At 35.3% G+C, this 18,425-nt stretch overlaps 1 protein-coding gene across 1 annotated transcript in view; it reads right to left on the bottom strand.

Moving 5' to 3' along the window:
- sema3bl (sema domain, immunoglobulin domain (Ig), short basic domain, secreted, (semaphorin) 3bl) overlaps positions 1 to 18,425 on the bottom strand; it is a 67,660-nt gene that overhangs the window by 14,350 nt on the left and 34,885 nt on the right. Inside the window, exons 3-10 of the mRNA XM_056463522.1 lie at positions 15,994 to 16,056; positions 12,308 to 12,427; positions 8,552 to 8,642; positions 7,711 to 7,827; positions 5,753 to 5,901; positions 2,876 to 2,990; positions 2,686 to 2,755; positions 587 to 963 (exon numbers count right to left, since the gene is read on the bottom strand). Coding sequence (XP_056319497.1) covers positions 587 to 963; positions 2,686 to 2,755; positions 2,876 to 2,990; positions 5,753 to 5,901; positions 7,711 to 7,827; positions 8,552 to 8,642; positions 12,308 to 12,427; positions 15,994 to 16,056 — 1,102 coding nt within the window. The remainder of the gene's footprint in view (positions 1 to 586; positions 964 to 2,685; positions 2,756 to 2,875; positions 2,991 to 5,752; positions 5,902 to 7,710; positions 7,828 to 8,551; positions 8,643 to 12,307; positions 12,428 to 15,993; positions 16,057 to 18,425) is intronic.

Consider the following 18,425-nt stretch of genomic DNA (forward strand, 5'->3'; position numbering starts at 1 on the left):
GTTCCTTGGCAACATTTTCATGTTATAAAGGCTTTCATCTTCATTCATTCATTTTCTTTTTGGCTTAGTCCCTTTATTAATCTGGGGCCGCCACACCGGAATGAACTGCCAACTTATCCAGCATGTGATGCCAGGTTCTCATTTTAATATAGCTTTTTTTCAATTTGTCTAAACATAAGTGTAACATTTTCTGTGAAGGCTGTGTATACAGTTTTACAGTAAAGTCATTTTAATTCAACCCTTTACCTTGTATTGTTTGCTACAGACTGTTTGTTAAAAGATTGTTAAAAGTACCAAGTTATAAAACTATCTTACTGTTGTGTTTTGGTGATTAAACCAAATGTTCTCAATACATATCACAATGATTTTGTGTTCTGAAACAATGATTATACGGAATAAAAATATGCAAAACTACGATGAGATCATGACATTGGGTTTTAAATGAATTACTAGTTGCATTACAAGTGTGATTTAGTTTAAAGTTTTGCACTAAGAGATTTGAAAATGTATCTTACTTATAAAAATAGTACTAAACCATGGTAACCCATGACATCACATCGAACAAGCAGATTGTCTTGATTCTTACCAGTGCCAATGAACATGACATCGTAGTATCCATCCTCGGCCTGTGTTCGGTCTACAGTGATGTGTGTGAGTCTATAGGAGGCACCGGTGCGGAGCAGCAGTGGTTGGCGACGTGAGGGGTAAACAGGGCGCCACATTAGAGGGTGCGTTCGTGCAAATTGTAGAACGGTGTCTGGAAACTCCAGTGTGCTCCGGAAGGCACGGCCCGGTTGAGCGGTGATCTTACTGGGACACACTCCTGGTCGAGGATACGGGACTCGGCCTTCATAAGGGCCCCACTGATAGTCCGGTCCTTCTTTATGAGCAAACGGCCCATTAAACGCTTCACGGATGTCAGCCATGCTGTATACACACACAGCATAGCCCTGAAACACATTACTGGAGAAAGAAAATATTCTGTTAAACTCACAGTCAACTAGATTTAGATTTAGTTTTTTACTTCAAAATGTTGTTTGATTCAGTGTACTTCATTTTAAAGTTTTTAATTTAATTTTTATTATTACTTTTTTTATAAATAAATCCCTGAAATAGCATTTTTTTGCTAAACATGTTAATTCTTTTACATTTACAACTTGCTGCATATATATTTAGTTCGAAATTAACCTTCTTTGTATTCTTCAATGTGTTCGATATATATATATATATATATATATATATATATATATATATATATATATATATATATATATATACATACATACATGAGCAACATCACATGAGTAGCAGTGCAATATGTAATATTTTACATCAACCTTCTTAGTATTCTTCAATGTATTTGATTTACGAGCAATATCACGTGAGTAGCAGTACGATATGGCTGTATATCAGGACTGGTGGAGGCGTGCGTTGGCTGGAGGCTGCAGGCCGAGTGTCTTAGTCCCACAGCAGTGTGGTATGCAGCCATATCGCACAGCTACGAGTGTTATATTGCGTTTATACAACAGTTCAACAGCATAATTGTGTATACAGAAAAGATAATCATACACATAGTCTCAAAAATCTTATTGTATGAGGAAATACTTCCGCAAATCATTCACATCTGCAGCTGACGTCAGAACAGCAGAAACCATTGCTACTTCACCAATGTCACTCTAAAACTAGTATTTGAATGATTCTCTTGCGTAATGTCTAAAGTGATGACAAAACAGGTGATTTTGCCCACATTTTAAGATTATAAGGCTGAACAACATGAAATGCCATCAGTTTACATATATTTCCATTGCAATTGTGTAGTTGCAATTGTGTATTACTTCGCCCACATAGAGTTACAAGCAGAGGAATAATCTCACTAGAGTTTGACAAATATCGCAGCTGGTGGACATTATGTTTTCCAACAGCTGCGATATTTGTTAAACTCTAGTGAGATTATTAATTCTATGTGGGCGGAGTAATAAGAGGCTGTACAAGTGATGTTATTGCAGAATATCTATATATATATATATATATATATATATATATATATATATATATATATATATATATATATATATATATATATATATATATATATATATATATCTATATATATATATATCTATATATATATATATATATATATATATATATATAGATATATATATATATATATATATAGATCTATATATATATAGATCTATATATATATAGATCTATATATATATATATATATATATATATAGATATATATATATATATATATATATATATATATATATATATATATATATATATATATATATATATATATATATATATACACACACACACAATTATACATTTCATACACAATAAAGTGCTTTAAAATGAAAAAATGGCAAATTGGGAGGGGAAAAGAAAAAAAATATAAAACATATATGTTAACATAGTATAACATTAAACACACTTCTTGAATAACTTAAAAAATTAAGAAAAGAAACAGACATGTATGAGGAAAACAAGAAATAATGCAAATGTAATTTTAGAATGGATTTAAATGTAGAGAAGTAAAAATGAAAAGAAATAAAGGTTTATTCTAAATTTCACTAAACTAAAGACAGAATTAAGTCAATATGGTTTAAAGCAGCAGAGATTTACAGAGGAAATGCAGAGAAAAACATCTTTGAGTCCAATTCTGATACAGACCTGATTGTGCTGAATATTGCGTAGATCTCTGGATTGGTTTCATCTTTTGTTCTTAATAGAAACACATCCTCTGCATGACAAACACATACAATCAAATTTCACAAAAGCAATGTAAGAGATCAAAATGATGTCAGGTTTATCTAATAATGCATACAAAAAGCTGTCGGTATGTGTGTGTTTCTGGTCTCACCCAGCTGATGAAAGTGTGTTTGGATGCCGTGAGGTCCAGGAACTGAACACACCAGTCGGGCTTTAATAAATGTGCTCCACTTATTCACCAAAACCCTCTGCCCGCCAACATCATTCTGAAAGCACATAAACAGTAAGTCAATTCACTTCTAAACTTAACAGATCAGCAAATTATAGAATCATATACTCCAAAGACCACACACAATGAACTGTGTGTTAAACCATGCCTGCATCTCAGTCTATATTCTACCCTTCCTAATTACCCAAATAATTCTGTTTTTAGGCCTACACTTCAGTCTTAAGTGTATCGTGCATGCGTCACAAATTTCATCATGAAGAAGATCATGCATAAACTCAATGCCCACAGCCTACTTTTAATTGTTGCTTTACATATTCTGTCCACAAGCAATACAATAGTGAACAGGTCATTGTTTAGAGTAGAAAACATCAATCACTACCCTACTCATCATTTATTTTTTAGTTCGACATCAACCTTCTTAGTATTCTTCAATGTATTCGTTATAAATAATATAACACAAGTAACACACAAGTGTAAAAAGTGTATAGGGTCCATTGTGACCCAGCGTAAGTATTTTCCTTTCTGCTCAACAACTAAATATACATGAAGATTATAGATTTTGAAGACATTGGTAATGATAATTTCGAAAATATGGTTGAGATCACAAATATTAACCAGACACTGAATTTAATATGCACTCACTGGTCACTTTATTAAGTACACCTTACTAGTATCTAGTGCCTTCAGAACTGCCTTAATCCTTCGTGGCATAGATTTAACAATGTACTGGAATATTCCTCATAGATTTTGGTCTATATTGACATGATAGCATCACACAGTTGTTGCAGATTTGTTGGCTGCACATCCATGATGCGTTCCACCATATCCCAATGCTCGATTGGATTGGGATCTGTTGACTGTGGAAGCAATTTGAGTGCAGTGAACTCATTGTCATGTTCAAGAAACCAGTTTGAGATGATTTGTGCTTTATGACATGGCACATTATCCTGCTGGAAGTAGCCATCAGGAGATGGGGGCACTGTAGTCATAAAGGGATGGACATGGTCATCAACAATATTCAGATAGGAAGTGGCATTGACACAATGCTCAATTTTCCCCCACACATTTACACCACCACCAACTACCTGAATTGTTGATACAATGCAGGATGAATCCATGGTTTCATGTTGTTGACTCCAAATTCTGACCCTACCATTCGAATGTCACAGCAGAAATCAAGACTCATCAGCTCAACATTTTTCCAATCTTCTATTGTCCAATTTTAGTGAGCCTGTGTAAAATGCAGCCTTAGTTTCCTGTTCTTAGCTGACAGGAGTGGCACCCAGTGTGGTCTTCTGCTGCTGTAGCCCATCCGCTTCAAGGTTGGACGTGTTGTGCATTAGAGATGCCTTTCTATCAGCTCAAACCAGCCTGGTCATTCTTCTCTGACCTCTGGCATCAACAAGACATTTGCACACACAGAACTGCTGCTCACTTGACATTGTCTCTTTTTCGTATCTTTTTTGTAAACTCTAGAGATGGTTGTCCGTGAAAATCCCAGTAGATCAGCAGTTTCTGAAATACTCACATCAGTCCGTCTGGCACCAATAAACATGCCATGTTCAAAGTCACTTAAATCACCTTTCTTCGCCATTCTGATGCCTGGTTTGAACTGCAGCAGATCATCTTGACTATGTCTACATGCCTAAATGCATTGAGTTGCTGCCATGTGATTGGCTGATTAGAAAATTGCATTAACGAGCAGTTAAACAGGTATACCTAATAAAGTGGCCGGTGAGTGTACATAGTAAGTGTGCTTTGACGATAATAATGATGGAAATCCCTCCAAGTTCCAAAAGAAAAAAAAAAAAAAAAAAAAATAGATGTTTTTTCTTATATTTTCAATTAAAAAACAGAGTTTTATGTGTGCAACATCATTGTACAATACATATAACCGGGTCATATGTAATATTGACTGTGAAAATATTTATACATTTCAAATATGTACAAACATATTTTATGACTAGTGCATCTGTTGAGTGCCATGTCATTATACAGTATGTGTTAAAAACTGAAAGATACTTTAACCCTAAATTATATGCAAGATAAGAAAATATACAAAAGATTCTAGACTGCATACATTTTTCAGCTAATATTCGCAAGAATCCTTTATGGATAAAAGAGTTTATGGAAGTTTGCATTCAACTTTTTCAGCTGAAGAAGTTAATTAAGAGGGTCACACCGTCCAAACCCCTGTAACCTGAACCTTGTTTATGCATAAACATCCAGCTGTAACTGTTCCCGTGGGAACGAGAATGGTTCAATTCGACAAAATATCTCAGAGCAGTTTGATATGGAGATCATGGCACTGTGAGGGAAGAATTGTTATAGATTCCTAGAAGCAAAGCAGCTGGGTTTACCGTGTCGAAGATGCTTGTGTGGCGTTAAATCTGTGTAATCGGTGTATGTGGAGATAATCACCCTCTCTGCAGTGTAAGTGTGTGTGTGTGTGTGTGTGTGTGTGTGTGTGTGTGTGTGTGTGTGTGTGTGTGAGAGAGAGATTTGAGTGTGCTGGAGTTGAACAATGAACAGCAGTCAAAGTGACAGTAATGTGCGATTGACCTCCGCTCTTTGAACACTGACCTCTGAATGACAGAGAGAAATCTGTACCGCTCGCCTTACTCTACAGACCCCTGTGTGTTCCGGGGTAATCGCTATGTATGTGTGTGTGTGCTCTAGAGGCATGCAAACTATTCAACAGCTGTGCGAATGGGGTTTAAAAAAAGCAGGAGCATTCCAGTATACTGGCTGATTTGTGGCTGGATGTATGTATGTGGCGTTTGTTGTCGTTTTTCTCACCGCACACAATCGCCCGATGCGTGTGTGTATGGCTCCTTCATCATCTCGCTCTGCGGTTTCTGCTGCTCTCTCAGTGAAGAAGAAATACATTTTATCATCATCCCTGTCTGCACTGTCAGGAATGAGGTGCGCCGCAACAAATCTGGGCTCTGCACACAGACACACATGTACATGATACACACACTTTTATAAAGCTTATCTGAACATTTGTAGTGTTGACAATGGAAATCAATTAAATTAATACACAGTGTCAAAAACTATTGCAATGTGAAAATTACTAAACACATTTTGATTCTTCTCAATTTTACTTTATGATCTATGACAAATTTGATCAAAAATGTATAATTTTTTAACATTAACATTTATAATTAAATTAACATAGAAAACTTTTCCACAACAAATTCATTACAAATAAACAGTTTTTTGTGACTTTATTGCAATCAGGCTTTTTAAGTCGAAGTATGTTTATGCAGGACATTAACTTTTTTGATAACCAGCCACTGTGGCTAGTAGTAGTCAAACGTTACTAGCCACTCGCTATTTTCACTAGCCACAATGTTGTTGTTGGGAAAATATATTTTATATGCATAAATTTGATTCTGGCATACTAAAAATGACTAATTTTTTAAATGTTATGTTATCCTCATTTAATTTAACTTTTTTTATTTCACATGATTTATTTTTGGCCTTTTTGCCTATATTAAGTACTGTAGGTAGGACAGTATTATAGACAGGAAGTGAAGTGGAAGAGAGACAGGGGGTGGGGACGGGAAATGTCCTCGAGCCGGGATTCTAACTCGGGACGACCAGAAGTGCTACTGCACCATATGTCTGCGCGCTAACCACTAGGCTATTGCGCCGACTCACGTGACTTTTAAGGGATAAACACTAAAGATTTACCATTTTTTTCTCTGGCCACATCAAACTAATTCTTTCCTTGCCACAAATTTTATATAATGTGTCAAAACAAGCTAAATAAGCACTTTTTATTCAACAAAAATTCTTAAAAATCAATTGACATTTAAAGAAATCTAAAATTAAATACACAGTAGTTTGTCCAGGCTAAAGGTCCCAGATCATCAGGTAACTATAGATAAATGGAGAGTTATCTCTTATTAAAGCAACGTTATTGTAATGGATGATAATTAAACTATATTAACAGAAATAACTGCAAGCAAAATAAAGCAGGTGATAAACATTCTGTGTGTGATAGTGAAAGGATGATCAGGTGCACATGGTTAACGGTAGGCCCAGTAATAATCTGTTCAAAGAATGGTAAAAGCAAAAGCGGCAACGACTGCTGCATACAAAAAATCTGGAGATCTCTTAAAAGTAGCAGGACTGTGGGTGCATGAGCACAGATTTTTTCCTAATCTATTAAAAGAGAAACAAATCGCACCAGTTGTGTTTCCAGGCATGGTTGTTTTGCGCAAGGAATCGGGAGCTTTTAAGCACTTGCGCGCATCACATCAGCTGTGCCTCGCTCACAACATCAGTGCACCTGATCATCCTCTCATTTGGTATTCACCTGCTTTCTTTTGGTTGCTTGAACAGTTATCAATCATGGTGCTTCTCGATTCTAAGAGCACATTTGCATGCATATTGACAAACGGTCTGAAACTAAAATTCTAACCTTTAGTGATGAAGCAGCTCTGGCAACTTAAAAAATATTTTCAATCAGCCAAAGTTGTTAGTGGGGGTGTCTGTCTAACCCGCCACAGCTGAAATATACCCACATTTGGTGAGTTAATGTCAAGCTCTGTGTATATGTAAATATGATTTAATATTGTGCGATTTGAATACATGACATGCTATCTAAGAAATTAGACTTTGCATGAAAAAAAAGACATTTTAAGTGAAATTGTGTTGCATTTTTCGAACATTTAATAAAATTCACCATATACTACAAAACATGTAGAAATAAGACTGAAGCAGGATTTTTGTCAATATTTATGTACCGTGGAGTATTCTCTGATCTGTCTCTGTTCTCATGGGTGCGCGGGTCCCTAAACCTCTTACAATCACAGAGTCTCTCCCCAAAAAATCAGCTGTCAGACCAGTATACAGCTCTCCACCTGAGATAGAGAGAGAAAATGCATTAGCAGTCAGTGCTGAAAGCTGAATTTTGTGTCTTACTGTACGTGCAGGAAGCCAGAGTCCCCCTAAAATGTTTATTAAATTGTTAGCAGCTTGAAATCACGCTAACACACGTTTGAATGAGCTGAAAGCTGATATATAGCAGAATCAACACCCTTTCAAAGCCTCAAACACAAGCTAGTTGATCATCTACATACAGTGCATGAGATCATACAATTTCACAGTTTTTAAACGACTTGCTTATAAAAAGTACTTCTTCAAAATAACTGTTGCCCAGAACCTGACACAAATGTGTGCCAGTATGTGAATCTTCAAGTTCACTAATATGCAGTGTTAAAAATCTGTCAAACATGTTGGATCTGGCAAAACGGCACACGATGAGAGCCAAGATTGTGCAGTGTTACACTATACACAGTGGGAGACATGTCTCTGCCCCAGAATACTGTAACACACCCACCATCACACGCTCAAACACACACACACATAAACATGAGACCCCCGCAACACTAAACCTGGCTTTACAGCATGTCAGATTTCCCCCATCAGAGCACTCAATCTTCAACGGCCCATAAACTCACTGACAGCTGACAAGCAGAAACCTCCACCCTACAGACACACAAGAGCCAACATACACACACAGGCTCGGGCGTACTAATAAACGCATAACATAAATATTAAGTGGCATGAACTTTAAAACTGTACCTGTAAAGGTGCTTGCGAAGGGTAGTTTGGGGTCATGAGGGCATCTCCCCCTCCCGTTCTGCACTGTGGTTTGATCCAAGCTGAACACATGCTGCCAAAGAAACGGCAGATAATTCACATCAATTTCACAACTCAACAATAAACAGAGCTCACAAATGTCAGAATTCCTCTTGCTTGTGGAGAAATGCATTATTTACTTTCACAATAATATGTTATTAATGCTTATTTTACTTTTGGGATATTAGAGACCCCAAAGACATTTGAATATTTCTAAAGATAGATTCAATATTGTAGTATGAGGATAATACTTCCTTCTCAAATGAGAACAAATTACATACAAAACGAGATTATATGCTGTAAAAATGTTACAAAGCTTCTGCTGGTGATCTTGCAGACTGTGAAATGTGAATATTTTGAAATGTAAACAATTCCTGGTGATATTTTAAAGGTTCTGGTTTGATAATTTGCAAGAACAGAGCTAAATATAAGCTGGATCTTGCTCCGAAAAATGTCAGATATTCGTGCCCTATTTTTTTAATGGATCCGGCATTAACTTGTGCGTGGTGAATACCTATGTGTGTGTGTGTGTGTGTGAGAATGTGAATGAGTGCAAGAGAAGGCTGTGTGGATTGTGTGCGCACACACACATGACGGTAGTCACCAATGCGCAAGTTAAAGCAAAAGTCACGTTTAACTATTGGCCCTCAACAATATTTTCAGCCAATCGGCTTACTTATGTTTACAATCACTCTCATTGGTTGGTGTTTTGAGCACAGTGAGCAGCAAAAATATATAATGGCATAGTGGCCAACCTAAATAATATTTGTATTTTCACAACTCCAAAGAGGCAGTCATGCATATTTTCATATTTTAGAACCACGAGTAAAATAATGAGCCTGATCAAAAGAGATCATGAGAAGATGAAACTGCGCAAATGGATCAGGATAGTGGGTGACAGAAGCAAAGCAATCTCGTCAAGAAAACTTGACAGAAGAGGTAAGTGTGGGCTCTTCTTGAAGATGAATCATTGAATTTTTTTTCACTTGGCAGCACGTGAACTGAATAGTGATTGTTCATACGATTTATGTTTGTAGCTACATGTTTTTGTTATCCATAACTGACCTTTAACGTATATGGCACAAAATAAAGACTGTTTAGAAGTGTGATGTTCATTTGTGCTATCACCGTTTAATGACGTCATGTTCTGGGAAAACTGAGATTGTTTGGTGGACGTCGGTCATGGTAACTTTTATTTATTGGTTTTGTTCCGGGTATTATTCATTTACAAATTAAGCACTGTGCAAGAGGTTTCTTATACTCACACAGGCTGGATTTGTGAGTTCATGGATCAGCTTTTGATCCTTTTTAGTGAATCATAATTATAATATGATAATTTGAAAGATTTTTTTTAATTATTCAGTTATTTCACATTAATTTGGAATTTGGTAATTTGTTCAGTATTAAAAAACATTTATTAGAGCTTAATTTTGGAGGAAGATTTTTATGATTCTTTGATAACTAGACAATTACAATATAAACAGCATTTTGCCTTAGAACAATATATGTTTTTTGGCAGTCACTACTGATCAACCTAATACATTCTTGGATATTAATTTATTTCAGTAACCTTTGACCTGTTAAACAGAAGCAGTTTGTAACACTAAAATTGACCTCAAACACACATAACTGGGATTAACCAAGCAGAAAGAAACACTACTAACTTAGCCACACAACATTTATCAGTAGCATGACATGATTTTTCCAATAAGTTCCAGAGTTGCATGACAAAACACTAGATCACTGTTTTTCTTGTCACGGTCTATTATGCAAACAGCATAACAGCCAAATGAACTGAGGCAATGACTGTGCTTTCATACACTACAATATATTTTTTCTCTTTCTTAAACTGCATGAACTGTAGGCTTACATTAACTCAACACTGGTTGAAATAAAATTGTTTAGTGATTCTTGATTAACGAGTCCTCTGAATTAGTGTGTGTCAGTGGCTTTGTTTACTGGTAACTTAAAGGACATCAGAGACTTGTTTTACATCTTGCATAAATGGGCATGATAGCCCCCTTTTATTTTCTTCAATCTGTTTACAAGCGGATGATGCCAAACACAGGACTAAATGTTGTCTAAAGCATTTACAGATTATTCGCTGTCTACCATTTCCAGAAGTAGTGGAAATGCATTTGATAGAATTGCTAATTGTGTAAATGCTCAAGTGATCGAATTTATTCAGTCACAAGAAACACTCTCCACTCACCCGACATCATTTTGGCACATATTGTGAGAAAAACAAGATTGTATTGTCCCAAAACGCATTAATTATGATGAAAATTATAGTTGTCATTCACATATATTTCACTGGCTTGCTTTGCCTCTTATAAGTCACGTAACAAAGGTTGGTTAATTTTAGTTTAATTGTGCGTCGCAGTTAGAGCTCCCATGAAAGTGATGGAGAGCATGATGAAATAAGAGGAAAGGGTCTTGGCGAAATCAAAGTGCTCACAAGAGACCACTGAAAACGCATTTTGACACCAGGTGGACACAGGGCCAAAGTGTTTTCATTTTGTATCTTCTCTCATGATCTAATCTTGACCTTTAGGGTCAGCTTGTTAGTGGCTGACCTCTGACCTTAAATAATTTAGTTTCTGAAACACATAAGCAAACTCTTCCTGAAGTGCAGACACAAACACACTTCATGTGAAGTAGTTGGGAAGACTTTGTGTGTGTGTGTGTGTGGTACTGGTATTCATCACATTGTAGGGATACAGATGTAGCAATACCAGGTATTTTTGACCTTATCTGGACATGAAAATGCCCTGTAAACTATCCAGAATTAAGCATTTAGAAATGTAAAACTGTAGAATGTTTTCTGTGATGTTTGAGTTTCGGGTAGGGTTGGGGTAAGGTCACAGAATATAGTGTAGTATAAGATGATTTACGTTACCTGGAAAAAGTCTTGTTGTCCATCCAAGTTTTAGGAACAGTAATAACTTGACTTCTAGTTGATCATTTGGTATCAGAAGTGGCTTATATGAAAGGCAAAGGCTTCTAGATTACGCTTATTTTACCAAAATAAAATATAATCATGCCTTTATTTTATATTATTTAATTAGGACAGTAAGGTCTGACTTTGCTTTGACAAATATCTTCTGGAATGGCAAAGAAAGTGTTCTTGCAGGACTCCCAGAGACTTTGGATTCATCTTCAATGCCTCCTTCATCTTACCCCAAACATGTCAATAATGTTTATGTCTGGTGACTGGGCTGGCCAATCCTAGAGCACCTTGACCTTCTTTGCTTTCAGGAACTTTGATGTGGAGGCTGAAGTATGAGAAGGAGCGCTATCCTGCTGAAGAATTTGCCCCTCTCCTGTGGTTTGTAATGTAATGGGCAGCACAAATGTCTTGATACCTCAGGCTGTTGATGTTGCCATCCACTCTGCTGATCTCTCGCACGCCCCCATACTGAATTCAACCCCCAACACTGACTTTTCCTTCCCCAAACTTGACTGATTTGTGTGAGAATCTTGGGTCCATGCAGGTTCCAAAAGATCTTCTACAGTATTTGTGATGATTGGGATGCAGTTCAACAGATGATTCATTGGAAAAATCTACCTACCTAACTAAAAATCAAGTAATTATTTAATGTTTTTAAAACTGGGGTTGATGACAAGACTTTTGTCAGGTTGTAGACATCTATTGAAACACTAAAACCCATCATGAGTGTGTAAGCGTGAGTGTGTTACCTCTCCACGGTGTCCGACGTTGACATACGCACACACAGGTTGGAAAGCACCAGTTCCACAGGCAAGTAGATGAGTGCGGTTAAATGGCTGCAGCAGACGCACAAAATTTGCACACTCCATCTAAACCAAACACACACACACACACACACACACACACACACATGCATAAAGTTCATATTAACATGTTTTTGTGGCAGTGAGTCTACAATTTGGATGCACCACTAACAAGCAATAAAACGCACATATTTATGCTGAATAACTCAGGTTAAACTCAGGTTAAAGTGCAGATTGGTATCATGAAAGAGTTTAGGATGTGAGACTGATTTGTCCCTAGAGTCCTGCAAAAAAGCAACAAAAGAGCAGGAGAATGGGGAGACAATTATGGCCACTTAAAATCAGAGCTTAAAGCATAGGAAAGAAGCTCTTCTGGTCTAATTACTGAAGGGTTCAGTATGTGGAAGACGTCACATACACGTACAAACACACACTATCAGCATGTACACACTCTAACTATGGCCACCTGTAGGCAGACTCATTGACTTTGTAGGGTCAAATTCAGCAGAGCATAAATGCACAAGAGGTCAGAGGTCATAAAAGATGCAGGCAGATGCTCAAAGTGCCAACAGATGTGCACCAACAGAACTGAGAGAGTGCGCAATGCACTAGTCACTTTTCATAAACAGGGAACATAACTCAGCCTGAGGTATTTAATTTCTGCAGCTTTGTATCTAAAATTAGGACAACCATGACAACCTTTTTTAGTGAATTAGCCATTTTTACTCATTGTTATGTTATATATTGTTTTTGAACATAAAACTACAGTATATAATTTCATTTATTCATTTTCTTTTGGTTTAGTTCAGGGTCACCACAGTGGAATAAACCGCCCACTATATATATATATATATATATATATATATATATATATACACACACAGTGCTTTCCACACATAGACTTCGATGGGTCGCCCAGGTATATTAACGGCCGCACAGGTATATTTAATGACATTTATTTTTTTTATTACCAGCATTTTTTATCATTCATTCTCAATACACTGTTTTGTATCCGCCCAATAGCCAAACATCCACGATCGATTAACCAGTGGAAAATCTTCTCTCGCCAAACACATTTCCTACTTCTCGTTGTGTGTGTGCACGAAAACTGTCACCACTCCCACAGACAATATCACGTGCTCTGTAGACACGCGTCTTTTTGGGACTTGAAAATGCATCCGTATATCTCCTAAAATGTCTGGGATTCGGCTTTTCAGGATGTCTGGGATTGGTTAATTGTTTGCGTTTTTGCATTACATTTTTATTTTAAGCCTGATTTACTTTCGCTTGACTTCGCAGCTGACAGCACGTGCACAGCCGCAAGAGCAATAGAAATATTAAATAATTCATTATTTAATCTAAACGACTTTTCTATTTCCTATATACTCAGAGAGGACGAAATTATAACTAAACTAGCTACAAAATATTTGTACACTGTTAGAAATGGTTAATTAACTCATTTGCCTTATTTAAATAATCTATACTTTTTATTCTTGTAATTATTATTATACTTTATATAATATATGTAATATATTATTATATTATTATACTTATTATCATTATATATTATACTTATACTTATTATTATCATTCATTTCTCATTTGCTGTATATTTTTTTTTTATTTGATGATGTTGATATATTACATATTGTATTCATATCTAACATGTTTGGGCAATACTGCACAAAATGTCAGCAGCAGATTTGACCTGTCAGTGGGTGCACACGGCTCCTGAATAGAATAAAAGTAAAACAAATAGTGGATTTCTTTTTTATTTCAATAGTCTTTTTTAAATTTCAACCCAATCAAACGAAACGAAGTGTATAAAAGTGTATAATAAAAAATATTCTAAAAAAATCACTTTTTTCTGTTGCATGCTGGGTGTTTCAGTCTGGCTACCACCGCAAGTATATTTCAAACCTGTGGAAAGCTATATATACAAAAGTCAGAATTATTAGCCCCCATTGAACTTTTTTCATTTTTTAATATTTTCCAAATTATGTTTAACAGAGCAAGGAAATGTTCACAGTATGTCTGAGAATATTTTTTTTCTTCTGGAGAAAGTCTTATTTGTTTTATTTTGGCTAGAATAAAAGCATTTTTACATTTTTTAAAAACCATTTTAAGGTCAAAATTATAAGCCCCTTTAAGCTATATTTTTTCAATAGTCTAAACCATCATCATACAATAACTTGCCTAATTACTCTAACCTGCCTAGTTAACCTAATTAGCCTTTAAATGTCACTTTAAGCTGTATAGAAGTGTCTTGAAAAATATCTAGTAAAATATTATTTACTGTCATCATGACAAATATATAATAAATCAGTTATTAGAAATGAGTTATTAAAACTATTATGTTTAGAAATGTGTTGAAAAAATATTCTCTTCATTAAACAGAAATAAATAAACAGGGAACTAATAATTCTGACTTCAACTGTATATAGTTTTGTTTATTTATTTCTTTTTTTAAGAAATTAACACTATTCCCTGGCAAGGACTTTTTGCTTTGTTTATTATGCATTATTTAAGATCTGAAAATATGATCGTGAAAATATGATCTTATTCCCAATAATATCTGAATTTATATTCACCAACTGCTATTTTCAGCAAATAAATGCTCTTAAAATTCTTAAATCACTACTTTTTTACAGTGGTATTCTTATTTCAGTGGGGAACTTTTCAGTTAATACTTATTTTAATCAACAAAAATTATCTGTTTTTTTGTGTTAGTTAATTATAATAACAATTTCAGAGGTAGATCAAACTTCTCTGAGTTCATTCCTGTGTGTCCTTTCACCAGTGGAAACCAATATCCTGTTCAATTCCCCAACACATACTCACACAATGAACAGAGTCATTAAACGCCGCTGTGAAATCGCACTCACCTGTCACATCAAACAATACAGCCGGGACAGTCACCAGAGCATTTAACCATGGAGACACCTCACATTTCCATTTTACGAGTGAAACATGCTAAACATAAGCAGATGCAGAGTGTGTGTGTGAGTGTGAGTGAGTGTGTGTGTGTGTGTGTGTGTGTGTGCTAAAGACCTTTCACCATTGAGAACAGAGGGCCTGAGAGATTTAACTCCAAACATAATTAACATGCTCATGGTACTGATGGGGGAAAATGAAAGGCTGAATGAGAATAAAAGAAACAAGAATCCAAAATAGAAAACAAAGAGGGGGATAAAAATGAAAGAATAACTCTGTTCTGTGTGTTGGGACAGCCTTCTTTGGTCATTAGGTTTAAGAGACTCAAGAGTCTCACACACACATTTGGTTGGAAGCGAGACAACAATAAGTGAGTGGATCAAATCTCATTTATGTGCGTTTAGCTTCATCTTTCCAGTCATCAGCGCCAACTGCAGCGTATTCTGAGTATAGCTGAAGACGGTCAGATGTTTTCATTTCAGAACTCTAGATTGGGCCTGATGAAATACATACGATTGAGGATCACACTAAACATAGACTCCAAAACAAAGCTACATTTAATGATTTCTACTGGGTTTAATATATTCATGAGCATCTGAAGCATGCCAGCTAACAAAAAACTTCAGAAACTCTGAGATGCTGACCTGACTCTTTGGGTTTGTTAATGTTAGAGAATTCAGAGTCATTTAGAAACTCACCTTGGGATCTTTCCCTTTGAGAATACAGTCTTCACGATTCCCTGGCAACGAAGGCCAATGGATCTGGAGATAAAGAGAAAAACAGATGAAATTTATAGTCTCGTAAATTAAACACAGACTGAACAAAGTGTGGTCACACCCAGACTCGTTTACTTGTTAAGACTAATTAAGCCTCCGAAGAAACAAACACCAGTTAATGTTATTATGGGATGAAAATGGATAATTCTTCTTCTTTTTATAGGATGTTGCTGTGTTTATTATTTTAAATATCAGTATGCATCTTTTGTTTCTTAAATTTCATGTGCCTTTGTATTACTCATAAGAGATCACAACAATTAGTAAATGACAATGATCCAATTGTCCCAAAAATTCCCAAAGGACAAAATCAAGTCTCATTTTATAATTACACAGGGCCTAAAAATTACTTTTTTCCACACGTAAATGACAATGTTGTTATATTACTATTAATATATGAATTATTATTATTAAACTCTTGTTGTTGTTGGGGGTGATATATCTAAAACAAGTGAAATGGCTGTTTTTGTTCAATTATATCATTTCATTGTGAGCCAAATTTTGAACAACACAACACTGTAAATATTACTGACAAACAGTTTGAGCTAAAATGTAAAATAACAACTATGTAATATAAACTACATATAAGTGCCATTATACAACTATTATAACAAATTTGTGCAATAATGTTATTTATGCTTTTATTCATTGTCTTTGTGTTTTTTATTGGCTTATATATATTTACATTTTGATATTTATGAATCACAAAGTCTTTATTCATTTAGATTTTTTTTTCTACCAAGGTCAAGGTCAACTTTATTTATATAGCACCTTAAAACAACATGAATGTTGACCAAAGTGCTTCACAAACGTGGCAACAATAATAAACAATTAGAGAGACGGGCCAATATACTCTACAATATAATTTAAAAACTAAAAATCTATTTTAAATATCTGTATAGTCAATAAGTCCTAGAAAGAGAAAAAAATAATTTATATCAATAGGCCAGAGAGAAGAGGTAGGTTTTGACTCATTTTTTAAAAACACTTAATGTAGATGAAGCTCTAATTACTAAAGGTAATGTGTTCCAAAGTATTGGAGCATAGACTGGGAAAGTTAGACTGTTTTCAAGCCGGATTTAAATATAGTGTTTTATGGTGTTTTTCTGCTATTTAAGGTGTTTTCATAAATATTTTACATTTTTTCTCACTGAGTGCCAGTGCAGCATAATGTTGTTCTGCATTGAATCTTCTGTGATGTTTTGAATAACAATAAAAAGGAAACTTAAAAAAAAAAATTGCTAAAATTTTAGTGTTTGGAACACATATTGACTATATGGCTTTCGCCTCAATTAACTCTTAATTTAACTAATTAACTAATAGTTATTAAGGTAGTTGTATGAGTAAATTAGTTTGAGCTAAAATGTAAAATCACAAATAGATCAAATAACTACATATAAGTCCCATGTTACAACTATTCTAACAAATTTGTTCAATAATGTTATTTCTGCTGTTATTCATTGTCTTTGTGAACTCAACTGAACTTCAACTCTGACAACTGGACTGACACAGTTTTAATTTGAGCTGCTTTAACACAATCTACATTGTAAAAGCGCTATAGAAATAAAGATGGATTGAAATTGAATTGAATTATAGTATTTAAGTTAAGGTTTGGAATAGGGTTAAGGGATGAAGAATATGGACATGCAGCCTAAAGCATTAAAACATGCCAGTTTGAAAACAAATAAAGCAACTAGTTAAAAGAGAAAAGTCTCCATACTTAGGTGTTGACAAGCTTTAAAGGCAGAAACCCATTCCAAAGCTTTGTTCACAATAGATCTACTGTGTGAAGCATCCTCATTTCAAACTTGGGAAGAAGTTTGGGGCTATTTTAAATGCACATTATAAGTGATCGGACAACTGGAAAGGTACCCTGTTTCACGTACATTACATGTTACAATTTGTATCTGAACTTTGGTGCTTGATGAGTATTAATGAGGCAGTGCATAAATATCACAATAGACAAGAAAATCATAAGTCCATTTCATGAGGACTTTACACTGTCTTCCATCGGATTGGTCTTGCCTCACATTGCTTGAGCTGATGTTGCTGGATGTGTATAATTAATTAAACCTTGCAATGATTTGCAGGCGCAAGAGTATCATTATTTAAACTGTTTGGGGAAAGCATAGCTCATATCTAATTGACTGTACTCATTATGTGAGGTAAAGCGAGTGTGTCTCTCTGCGGGTGAGTGTGTGGAGCTAAATATTTTTTTCTGTTGTTGCTCCCATGAGTGTCAACACCAAAAACAGATTTATGAAAACAATAAATCTGAGAGTGTAAAAGTCACAAAAACATATTCTGATGTTATGAACGATTGAGAAACAAACATAATCCCATCTGGGTCCCTCTAT

This window comes from Danio aesculapii, chromosome 8 (genome assembly GCF_903798145.1).
Source record: "Danio aesculapii chromosome 8, fDanAes4.1, whole genome shotgun sequence".
Classification (NCBI taxonomy): domain Eukaryota; kingdom Metazoa; phylum Chordata; class Actinopteri; order Cypriniformes; family Danionidae; genus Danio; species Danio aesculapii.